We start from the raw sequence: 11,340 nt of genomic DNA, 5'->3' as shown, positions 1-11,340 counted from the left end.
AATGGCATTTGCAGGAAAAACCAAAGGAGGAGCGGTGCAACACAAACATCCTGTGCAGATGCAGGCTGTGCAGATGTGACTCGAGAACATTTGGGTTCCTGCCACTTGGATTTGTATCCCTAAGAGAAATCTCTTTGGCTGGAGGAGAGTCTGGCTGAAGAGAGAAAGCAGAAAGAGTAGTGAGGGTGCTGTGCAAGGTCTCCTGTGGTGCAGAGCTGTCAGCGACTGTGAGGTGAGAGCGGGCCCGGCCTTGGCCAGGCTGGAGCCCCAGCAGAGCCCTGGCAGAGCCCGGAGAAGCCTGAGCCTCGGCAGAGGCAGGCTGGAAGGAGGCCCTTGGAGCTGCAAGAGGCAGCAGCCTGGCCCTGGCTGCCTCTTGCTGGCCCCAGGCAAATCCTCCGCTCTCAGAGCCAAGCTGGCAGCTGGCTGCTCCTGAGGGGAAGCGGCGCCGTGCTGGGCACAGCACACACTGGTGCCATGGGCTGTCTGGAGTCTGCACAGGAGGAGAGAAAGGCAAAGAGCAGCCCAGGGCTGCTGCCCTGCCTGACCATTGCTGCTCTTCTGCCGCCTGCCCTGGAACTCCTGGCAATGGTCAGCAGTGTGTGCAGCACTCTGGGCACAGGGGGAGGGAGCCGGGCTGCTCCGCAGGCTCCAGCACAGGGCAGTGTCCTTCAGGCACGGCATTTCTGCCAGGGGAACCGAGGCCAGCGTGAGGCACTGACAGCAAGTCAGGGCACATCTGCAGGAGCCACTGCCTCACACAGCTCTGGGACCAAGCGCCTGCAATCCTGGAGCTCTGCACTGAGCCACAGCAAAGGTGTGAAATGCAGAGGGTTTTGCAGAAATATTCAGGGGCATCAGGCCAGCCTGCTTGGTGCTCTCTGGGGCACAGCAAGCACTGTGCAATGCAGCTCGGAGCTGCTGGCAGAGAGGGACTATGGGCATGTGCCTGAGGCTTGTTCTTGAGTAGTGATTTGGAAGGGAGCAGAAGGGTCTCAGCAGGCAATTTGTGTTTTCTTCATTAATTTCTGCATGGACGACACAATGTGGCATCACGCAGCAAGAGCACTTAGAAAACTTTTTTACTCTAAGTTTGTGTTGAATTCCAAAAAAAGGAAGGAGAGGTGTTGGGAAGAACAACATGTTGAAGTGTAACAAATAGGGCTTGTGAATTCCATTACTTTTAACAATTTTCTGGGATTGAAAGTCAACAAATCAGCTTTCCCCAAGGAATTCCCATTGCTGATCTGTGTCTGAATGGATGTTCCTGCTCCTGTGTTCATCCAGGTGCCCACAGGGAGCCAGGAAGATGTGGAGCCTCCCAGACAGGTGTCTTCCCAACACGCATCACCAGGACCACGGATCACCAGGGCTCTGCCCAACGGGGGTCACTGGGGATCATCCAACGCCCATCCTCCCATGGGGGATGGAGCTGGAGCAGCGCACGAAGCTCTTCCCACACTTGGGGCACTCGCAGGGCTTCCCTTAATGGTGACTCCGTTGGTGTTGGGTCAAGTTAGATCTCTGTGAGAAGCTCTTCCCACACTGGGGACACTCATAGGGCCTCTCCCCAGTATGGATGCGCCGGTGGGCAGTGAGGATGGTGTTGCGGTTGAAGCTCTTCCCGCAGTCGGGGCAGCGGAAGGGCCTCTCGTCTGTGTGAATCCGCTCATGTCTGATGAGAGTGGAACTGCGCTGAAACCTCTTCCCACACTCCGGACACTCGTAGGGCTTCTCCCCGGTGTGAACGAGCTGGTGTGTCCTCAGGGTGTCACTCCACCCAAAGCTCTTCCCACAATCCAAGCAGGTGTAGGGTCGTTCCCCTGTGTGGCTCCTCTGGTGCTTCCTAAGGCTGGAGCGGTCATTGAAGCTCTTCCCACATTTTCCACACTTGTAGGGCTTTTCCCCAGTGTGAATCACTTGGTGCCGCATGAGGCTGGAGCTCTGGCTGAAGCTCTTCCCACATTCCCCACACTCGCAGGTCTTTTCCCCAGTGTGAATCACCTGGTGCCGGATCAGGTAGGAACTCTTTTTGAAGCCCTTCCCACATTCCAAGCACTTGTAGGGCTTCTCCCCTCCGTGAGGCTTCACCCCAAGCTCCGAGCTCTGGCTGGATCTCTGGCCACCTTCCTGGCACAGGGGGGATCTTTCCTCTTCACAGCTCCTTGGGCTGGGTTTGCAGCCCCTCCTCGTGTGGGATCTCTGGGGCTTTTCCTTCTCCTCCATCTGGCCTCGGTTTGGGAATGAAAAATCCTGGTCTGGGGAAAAAACAAGAGAAGAGTGTCTTGGGGTGGGGATTCTTTCTTGCCCAAGTTCATCTCAGGAAGTCATTGGGCATCTTGTGTCTGGAAGAACCTCCAGGACACCAAGATTCAGCACAAATATCCTCCAAACATCAAGACGTTACTATGGAGTTAAATGTTTCTGAAAATGCTTATTAAAATCATGTAGAGGTAGGCCACAAGAATGCTTGGTATTGGGGATGATCTAGCAAGCTGAAATGTTTACGGTAACGGGAACTGGTACTTGGGGTCTCCAAGATACCCACCCAGAGATAAGATTCGTACATGTTCATACAAGGATGAGCTAACTCTCATGAAGCAATATAGATAAAGTTAATGAAGCAATATTAATGAAGCAATATTGATAAGGTTGTTATAGTGATTACTGCTACAGCTGAAATTGTAGAAATATGTGCACTTTGGACAAAGACGATGGAGATAGATTTGGGTTGCTGATACCCCTAGTGCCCACGCACTTCAATAAAGCACCTGCATATAATCAGTCTGTGATTATGTGTGTTCATGAACGCTAACATTTTGGTGACCCAGATGGGACGCTGTGAGTGCTGCTGAGCGAGCTCACGACCCGATCATGCTCCAGCCGGCACCGAGGGATTCTCGGGAAGCCCATCCAGCTGCGACCATCTGCGCCGCTCACAACGTCCCTCTGAGAGAGGTGAGGTGCTTTTCGGTCTGCTCTGGTGCCTGCCGATAAGACGCAGCCAAAGCTTCGCACGGTTGGGCTGGAGGAATTCCTGGTATTGCCCAGGCGCCGCCTGTCAGACAAGTGCGAAAGCGTTGCAGGTTGGGCAGCAGTGGTGTGTGGTGTATTGTAACTGTAACATGGAGAAGCTTAAAGGGATTTGAGGTGGCAATGCCCCTGTACCACCTACTTCTCCTTTGGGGTGCTTATTAGCACATTGCAAACAGGGAAACTTTGGGCAAGATTTACATAAAGTTGATTGATTACTGTAATACATGGTGGCCAGGATATGACCTGGACAGTGGGGAAAAGTGGCTGAGAAATGTATCTTTGCAGTAGAACACCATTTTACAGTTGATGTTGTTCTGTAAGCCCGAGGGAAAGTGGGATGAAGTTTCGTACGTTGATTTGTTTTTCTATTTGTGAGACAAGCCAGAATGGCAGGCTGAGTGTGGATTGATGGCAGTTAAGGCATGTGTGAGTGATAAATGTGAGCTTTGTGTAAAAGGAAAAAGTTGTTTAGAGCACCTGGCATTAAAAGAAAGTTTGTGTTGGGGGAAAGAGATGGATGTTGATTTACAAGTGGATTCAGCAGAACCAAAAGAACACAATTTTGTTTTGTCTGCCCCCACTTCACCCAATCCTATTTCACCTAACCCTATCTCGCCTAATCCCACTTCACCTTGCCCTCTTTATCCTCCTCTACCGCCTTCACCTGATCCTTCTTCTCCAGGAGATGATCCAAATCTAACCGTGATACAAGGAAATGTGAAAAATGCTGGGGAGGAAGACAGCAGTAGCAGGGGTGATGATAATAAATCAGCGACACCGGTATCCCATCGGACTCGGTCACAGCTCGCTCCGGTTCTGGGTAGAACGGGAAAAGATTTGGGCAGACAAAGGCGGACTGTGATTGCCCCCTTGAGACAAGGAGTAGCAGTAGAAGGGCCGGATCTTTGTAGAAGTTCCTTTTTCACCCGCAGACTTGATAATTTGGAAACAATCAGCTGGAACTTAGAGAGAAAACCCTGATAAAGTAGCAGGGGTGGTAAAAATGATTATGAAAACTCAGATCCAGTTTGGGATGATATACAAGTAATAGTGGATAATTAAATGGACTCTACTGAGAAAGAGATGGTGCTTAGAGCAGCCAAGGAGAAGATGAGAGAAGATCTCAGAACTGGGGTGCTGACGACGACTTTAGATGAGAACTTTCTAACCGAGGATGCAGGGTGGGATCCCAATGCCTTTGGGGACATGCGGAGCCTGAAGAGATATCAAGAGTGGCTCCAGACAGGGGTTGGGAATGCTGTACCTACGGCTATGAATTGGTCTAAATTGTATGAGATAAGACAAGAAAAGAAAGAATCCCCTGCTGCATTTTTGGAAAGGCTTAAGGAGGCAGCAAGAAAGTATACAGATCTTCAACTAGAAACAGAACAGCGAATGTTCAGCTTGTGTTCATTTTTCTTGGGCAGTCGCAGGATGATATTAGGAGAAAACTGCAGAAGTCAGAAGGAGAAGATACAAGGAATTTGAATCAATTACTTGAAGTGGCTTGGAAAGTATACAGTAACAGGGAAAAGGAAGCTAGTAAAAAGCAGCAGCAAAATCTTTTGGCAGTGATCCAAGGAAGAGAGAATCCAGGTTTCAGAGGATGCGGCAGAGGTGGTCGTGGACTGGGGAGGGGCGGACTTGGCAGAGGACGAGGGGGATGGGTTTTGCCAAGATTGTGGTTAAATCAATGTGCTTCTTGTAGACAAGAGGGGCACTGGAAAAATGAATGTCCAAATCGGTTTAACCAGGGCAAGCAGTTCAAGCAGAATCAAGATGCTTCCAAATTAATGGTGGTGGGGGAGTACAACAGCTGACTAGAATCAGAACAAAAACCAATACAAGAACCTTTAGTAACTATACAATTGGGAGATAAAGAAGTAAAATTTCTGGTGGATACAGGGGCTACATAGTCTGTGCTAAATGATCTAAAAGGGCAAGCTGGAGACAAAACAGCAACAATAGTTGGAGCCACAGGGAAGGAGGAGAATCGACCATTCCTGCAACCCCTGGATTTGTGTTTTGGAAACAAAGTGTTAACACATGAATTTTTATATATGCCTGAGTGTCCAATTCCACTTTGAGGATGAGATTTATTAGCAAAACTTGATGCAGTGATAACTTTTGAAAACGGGGAGCTTTCAATGAAAATACCTGAATCAAAGACAGGACAAATCTTAATGATAAAAGAAAAACCAGACCCTGCTATCCCTCGGGAAGTAGAGGATGCAGTAATTCCCTCTCTATGGGAAACAGACATACCAGGAAAATCTAAGTTGGCACAACCAGGACATGTAGAATGAAAAGAAGGAGCAAAAGCTGTCCAGGTTAAACAGTATCCCATAAAGCCAGAAGCACAGCAAGGAATAGTAAAGATTATTGATAAATTTTTGAAGTACCAAATTTTAGAAGAATGTGAATCAGAATTGAATACACCAATACTTCCAGTGAAGAAACCAAATGGTGAGTACAGACTAGTACAGGATTTGAGAGCAATAAATGGAATAACTAAAGATATTTACCCAGTGCTAGCTAATCCCTACACATTGTTGACATCTGTGAAAGAGAAATAGAAATGGTTTACTGTAATTGATTCAAAAGATGACTTTTTCTGCATACCACTTGACAAAGAAAGTAGGAAACTGTTTACCTTTGAATGGGAAAATCCAGACAATGGAAGGAAAACTCAGCTCACCTGAACACGACTCCCACAAGGATACAAGAACAGTCCAACCCTATTTGGAAGTCAGGTGGCGAAGGAGCTGGAGATTTGGAACGAGAATGGGCAAGTACCAAGAGAACAATACCTGCTGTTACAGTATGTTGGTGATATACTGACAGCTACAGAAGAGAAAACAACCTGCATAAAGGTAACAATTGAAATTTTAAATCAACTAGGAATGGGAAGATATAAGGTGTCTAAAGAAAAGGCACAAATTGTCCAACAGACTGTGATTTACCTGGGATGTGAAATCTCACAAGGGCAATGTAAATTGGGTACTAACCGTATTCAAGCTATTTGTGCTATTCCAGAACCCCAGAACCTGCATGAGCTGCGAGTTTGCTTTGGGATGACAGAGTGGTATAGCCTGTGGATCATGGACTATGGACTAATTGCAAAACCCCTGTATGAAGCCCAGAAGACACAACCGCTTACCTGGGGCAGACCACAGAAGGAGGCCTTCCTCAAACTGAAGGAGGCATTGACAACAGCTCTGGCATTAGGATTTCCTGATCTATCCAAAGATTTTCAGCTGTTTGTGCATGAAAGATCACACCCAGCACTGGGAGTGCTGACCCAACCTTTGGGAAGCTGGAAAAGGCTGGTAGGCTGCTTTTCCAAACAACTTGACAACGTGAGTGCCGGATGGCCTTCATGCCTGCGGGCAGTTGCAGTCACTGTGATGCTGATCCAAGAAGCCAGGAAACTCACGATGGGCAGACACATAGATGTCTATGTGCCACACATGGTGACCACTGTTTTAGAATAAAAGGGGGGCCAATGGCTATCTCCAAGCAGGATGATGAAATTCCAGGTAATCCCAACCGAGCACGATGGTGTCACATTAAAGACAGATAAACCTTCTGAATCCAGCTTTGCTCCTTACCAGCAAACACATCTGCCCAACGAGCAGAAATGGTTGCTTTAACCAGGGCATTAGAGATGAGTGAAGGGAACAAAGTAAATATCTGGACTGATTCAAAACATGCTTTTGGAGTGGTGCATGTACATGGGGTACCGGGGAAAGAAAGAGGACTGCTGTCTTCTAAAGACACACACATTAAACATCAAGATGCAGTCCTGCAATCAATAAAAGCAGTACAAAAGCCCGAGCAAGTAGGAATCATGCAATGCAAAGCTCACCAATCAGGAAGCTCCAAAACTCATGAGGGAAATCGGAAAGCAGACTGGACAGCCCGACAAGCTGCTCGAGAAGTGAAAACTGCAATGGCATTGATACCTTTAAAAACTAATGTATCTCAATTCAATTTACCTCCAGAACCAAAATATTCAATAGAGGATGAGAAATTGGGACGCTCACTGAATGCACAGAAGAATTCAGAAGGGTGGTATGTGACTACACAGGGACAAGTAGTGGTACCCCCCTTGATAATGAGAGAAGTTCTACAAATTAAACATAACAAATGTCATTGGAGTGCAGAGGCATTGGTGAAATCGTTAAAACAAAATTTAATTTCAGTACGGATGTTAACAATGGCAAAATCAGTAATGTCAAAATGTGAAATTTGCTTAAAGAACAATCCAGTGGCTAGATGACAGGCACAATTAGGGAAAATACGGGTAGGAGTAGAACCAGGAGATTATTGGCAAGTAGATTTTGTAGAATTAGCAAGAACTCGAGGATACAAATATCTATTGGTAGGGGTTGACACATTTTCAGGATGGCCAGAAGCTCTTCCCTGTCACACAAATCAAGCAAAGGAGACAGTCAAGTGCTTACTGCAAGAAATCATTCCAAGATTTGGGGTGCCTCTAGGAATATCATCAGATAGGGGCCCACATTTCACAGCCACAGCAGTGAGGGAGGTGAGTAGGTTACTGGGAATAGCTTGGCATCTCCATACACCATGGAGACCCCAATCCAGTGGGCAGGTAGAGAGGATGAATCAGACATTGAAGAGGCAAATCAGCAAAAGATGCCAAGAGGCTAAATTGCAGTAGCCACAAGCTTTACCAATAGCACTGCTGAGGATTCAGATAAAGCCTAGAAGCGGGATGTCAGTCAGTCCTTATGAGATATTGGATGGGAAACCATATGGATGCCCTGAACCTAATCCAAATGTACATGTTACAGGGAAGCAAGAGGTGTAGAATTATGTTCTGTCTCTTGGAAAAGCTCGAGCTCGACTTCGGAGCACCCTTGTGTGGAACAGGCCGCTGACTCTTGAGAATCCAGTTCATGACATCCCCCCGGGAGATGAAGTGTACGGTAAAAGCTGGAAGGAAGAACCATTAAAAGAAAGGTGGAATGGACCCTATCAGGTACTGTTAACTACCTTGACAGCAGTCAAAGGAGCTGGACTGGATCCCTGCATACATTACACCAGGGTGAAGAAGGTTTCCCCTGCACTGTGGACTGCACAAACTGTAGGGCCAACAAAGCTGCAGATAAAGCGGGTTTGATTGTTTCAAATGTCTAGGTTGCTAGTGACTGTAATGGTGATTATTTCATGGCCTTTAGTGCCATCAGTTGGAATCAATGTTACCTTGGGATGTGAAATGCAAAAGGATCAGCTCACAACTCTTCATTTTAGAATGAAGAGGGATGTGGGGGTGCAGCCAGAAACACAAGTGATAAAAGTCTCTCATACTATTCAGGCAGAAAATGGGATGATTGGATTAATTCAAGATTTGGCCAACATGCAAAACACCAGCAAAATAACTGCCTGTCTGCCAATACCAAAGGCAGCAAGAGACCTAATAAATCGGGGAATTAGAACATCAAAATTACATGAAATACAAAAGAATAAAAATGAAAATGTGAGCTGTGTACTGCACATAGATTACGAGTACCCAAATAAGACAGTGTTTGAAAATGCTGTGAAGCCAAAGTATTCATCTACATGGGATTGTCATGAAAATGGAGGAAAGTATGAACCAAAACTAGGCTAGTATGAGGGATTAGGGAATTATGGATGGTGTTATGAAAAGATAGCAAAGGTTATTAAAGAAAAAGATTCCAGTATTGAAGTGGAAGTGTGAAGGACAGGAAGGAAAAGATCGGGCTGAAGCTTGGGACAGTGCATGGGCAATGAGTGGGCTTCAGAAATTCCAATCTATGGCAGATAGCCCTTGGTGCATTAAGTGGGAAGGCTCTGAAAGTGAAACAGATCCAGGGGTATGGAACACTGCAACCAGTAGTAGAATGGAGGCAGACAAAGTGAATTGGTGGGTATGGAACAAAACTTAGGACTGTACTTCTGATGATGAAGAAATAAAACAAATGCCACCACTTGTGGTAGCCCTGCAAATTGGATGTGCCTTCAGAGGAAACAAACACAAACAAGGTGAAATAAATGACAAGATAGGACAAGTGATCCAAAAGGTAATATGTAGCACAAGTACAGTTCAGAGTCCAGGCCAATTTGGTGGGCAGCAAGCGATGGCACCTGGACAACACATTTGCCTGCAGGTGAAAAAGTAAAAGAGATTACTTTAGGCCTCCCCACCTTATGCCCAATTTGGAAAAGGTCCCCATTCAAGGGAGAACATGAACTTCTGCAAATAAGGACTAGACAAGAAGTTCAGGAAAACAAATCTGAAGAAAGATGGCAGGAACCCCAGGCAGTAGTATAAAATTTGAGTGGGTTCTGGAATCCTTGATTGGTCCAATAGCAAATTATAACAAATAGAAAGATGTTGTACAAACTTACAGGCCAGGTAGAAAGATTGGCAAGAGTTACCAAAGAGGGATTTAGAGAGCTAAATGTACAATTACAAGCAACAACTAAAATGACCCTGCAAAACAGATTGCCTTTAGATCTGTTATTGTTGAAAGAACACGGAATGTGCGGGTACCTAAAAGGACAAATTGATCACTGCTGCATCCACAGTCCAAATGGAACTGCAGATGTAGAACACAACATTAATCCACTAAAACAAATAGAACATGAAGCACAGAAAGAGAGGGAAGATCTGACCACAAGTTGGGTAGATAAAATTTTTGAAGGGTTAGGATGGAATGTGAGCTCATGGATCAAACCTATTCTTGAGAGTCTGATAATCCTACTGATTGTGTTCTTTGTAATCTAGTTAATCTGTGCAGTTCTGAAAGGAGAGATAAAGAAAAGAGTATCCTGGAACCAGAAGATAATAAAGGCGCTGACATGGGACAGAGATCCACATCCACATTTGTCATCTCCAAGTCCTCCAGAGTGTAACAACGCTTACGACAACTGTGGATTCAAAGATGAACATCAAGTATAAACACAGAAAAAGGACTGTATAGAGTGAAAGCATTACACTTATTACAGTAAAGTAAAATATTTTTAAAGGGGGGAAATGTGTTACTATGGGGTTAAATGTTTCTGAAGATGTTTCTTAAAATCATTTAGAGGTAGGCCACAAGAATGCTTGGTATTAGGGATGGACTAGCAAGCTGAAATGTTTATGGTAACGGGAACTGCTACTGGGGGTCTCCAAGATACCCACCCAGAGATAAGATTCCGACATGTTCATGCAAGGATGAGCTAACTCTCATGACGCAATATAGATAAAGTTAATGAAGCAATATTAGTGAAGCAATATTGATAAGGTTGTTATAGTGATTACTGCTACAGCTGAAATTGTATAAACATCTGCACTTTGGACAAAGACGATGGAGGTAGATTTGGGTTGCTGATACCCCCAGTTCCTGCACGCTACAATAAAGCACCTGCATACAATCAATCTACAATTATGTATGTTCCTGAATGCTAACAAAGACAGATCAAAAACTTCCAAAACACCAAAAATCTGATATCCCCCCAAAATACAAAGATTCTGCCCCCACAAAAAAAAAAAAAACACCAACATTCAGCCCAATAAAGCTCAGAAACACCGAGATTCAGCCCCGTGAAAATCGTGCATCTCCCTGCCCGGGCACTCGCTGCATGGGGGGTGAGGGGGGCAGTGAGGCCGGGCCGGAGCAGGGGGTGCCTGAGAGAGGCCCCGAGCCCGGCAGAAGCCCCTGCACAGCCATGCAAGTGGCTCCTGGCCGGACTCGGGGATCCCCCTGGCCATCCCCGCTGGAGCAGCCTGGTCCTGAGGGACTCTGGCCCCTGCGAGGGACCCCAGGCTGCAGCAGGACAAGGATTCCTGGCCCTCAGGGGGAGGCAGTGACATGACCTGACTGTGACCCCCATCCCTGTGCCTCTGGGCGGGGAGGGGGACGGAGAGGGGCACAAAGTTAAGCCCGGGAAGGAGGGACAGCTGGGGGGAAGATGGATTTCCGTAGGAATTACTTTACTTCTCGTTTTCTTGTTCTGACACGTTTGAGAATAAACTCAATTAATTTTCCCAAGTCAGGTGTGCTGTGCCCGTGACCAAGGATTGAACTGTCCCCAACCTCATCCCGACCCCCGAGCCTTTCCTTGAGTGTTCTGCTCCCCGCCCGGGACAGGAAGGAGAGTCACAGAGTTTTGGCCTCGCTCCGGCATGCCCTGCTCCATCCCGGACTCACCCCCAGCTCCCAGCGCCCTCAGCTCGCAGCGCCCTCAGCTGCCGGGCACCCCGAGCTCCCGGCGCTTCAGCGCAGCGGCGCTTCCTTGGCCTCCTGCCCGGGCCGGGCCCAGCGCCGGGGC

At 47.0% G+C, this 11,340-nt stretch overlaps 1 protein-coding gene across 1 annotated transcript; it reads right to left on the bottom strand.

Annotated features, from left to right (window-relative positions):
* Positions 1 to 1,054: 1,054 nt before the first annotated feature.
* LOC147646006 (uncharacterized) lies at positions 1,055 to 11,336 on the bottom strand. Its single transcript, XM_086874027.1, has 2 exons — positions 11,220 to 11,336; positions 1,055 to 2,255 (listed from the first exon to the last, which is right to left on the bottom strand). The coding sequence occupies exon 2, from the start codon at positions 2,221 to 2,223 to the stop codon at positions 1,483 to 1,485; it is 741 nt and encodes a 246-aa protein (XP_086730153.1). The 5' UTR covers positions 2,224 to 2,255; positions 11,220 to 11,336; the 3' UTR covers positions 1,055 to 1,482.
* Between the last annotated feature and the right edge of the window lie 4 nt (positions 11,337 to 11,340).

This window comes from Cyanistes caeruleus, unplaced genomic scaffold (genome assembly GCF_971803275.1).
Source record: "Cyanistes caeruleus unplaced genomic scaffold, bCyaCae1.hap1.1 HAP1_SCAFFOLD_135, whole genome shotgun sequence".
Taxonomy (NCBI): Eukaryota; Metazoa; Chordata; class Aves; order Passeriformes; family Paridae; genus Cyanistes; species Cyanistes caeruleus.
The sequence above is the reverse complement of the archived record's forward strand: the minus strand, read 5'-3'. Positions and strand labels throughout refer to the sequence as shown.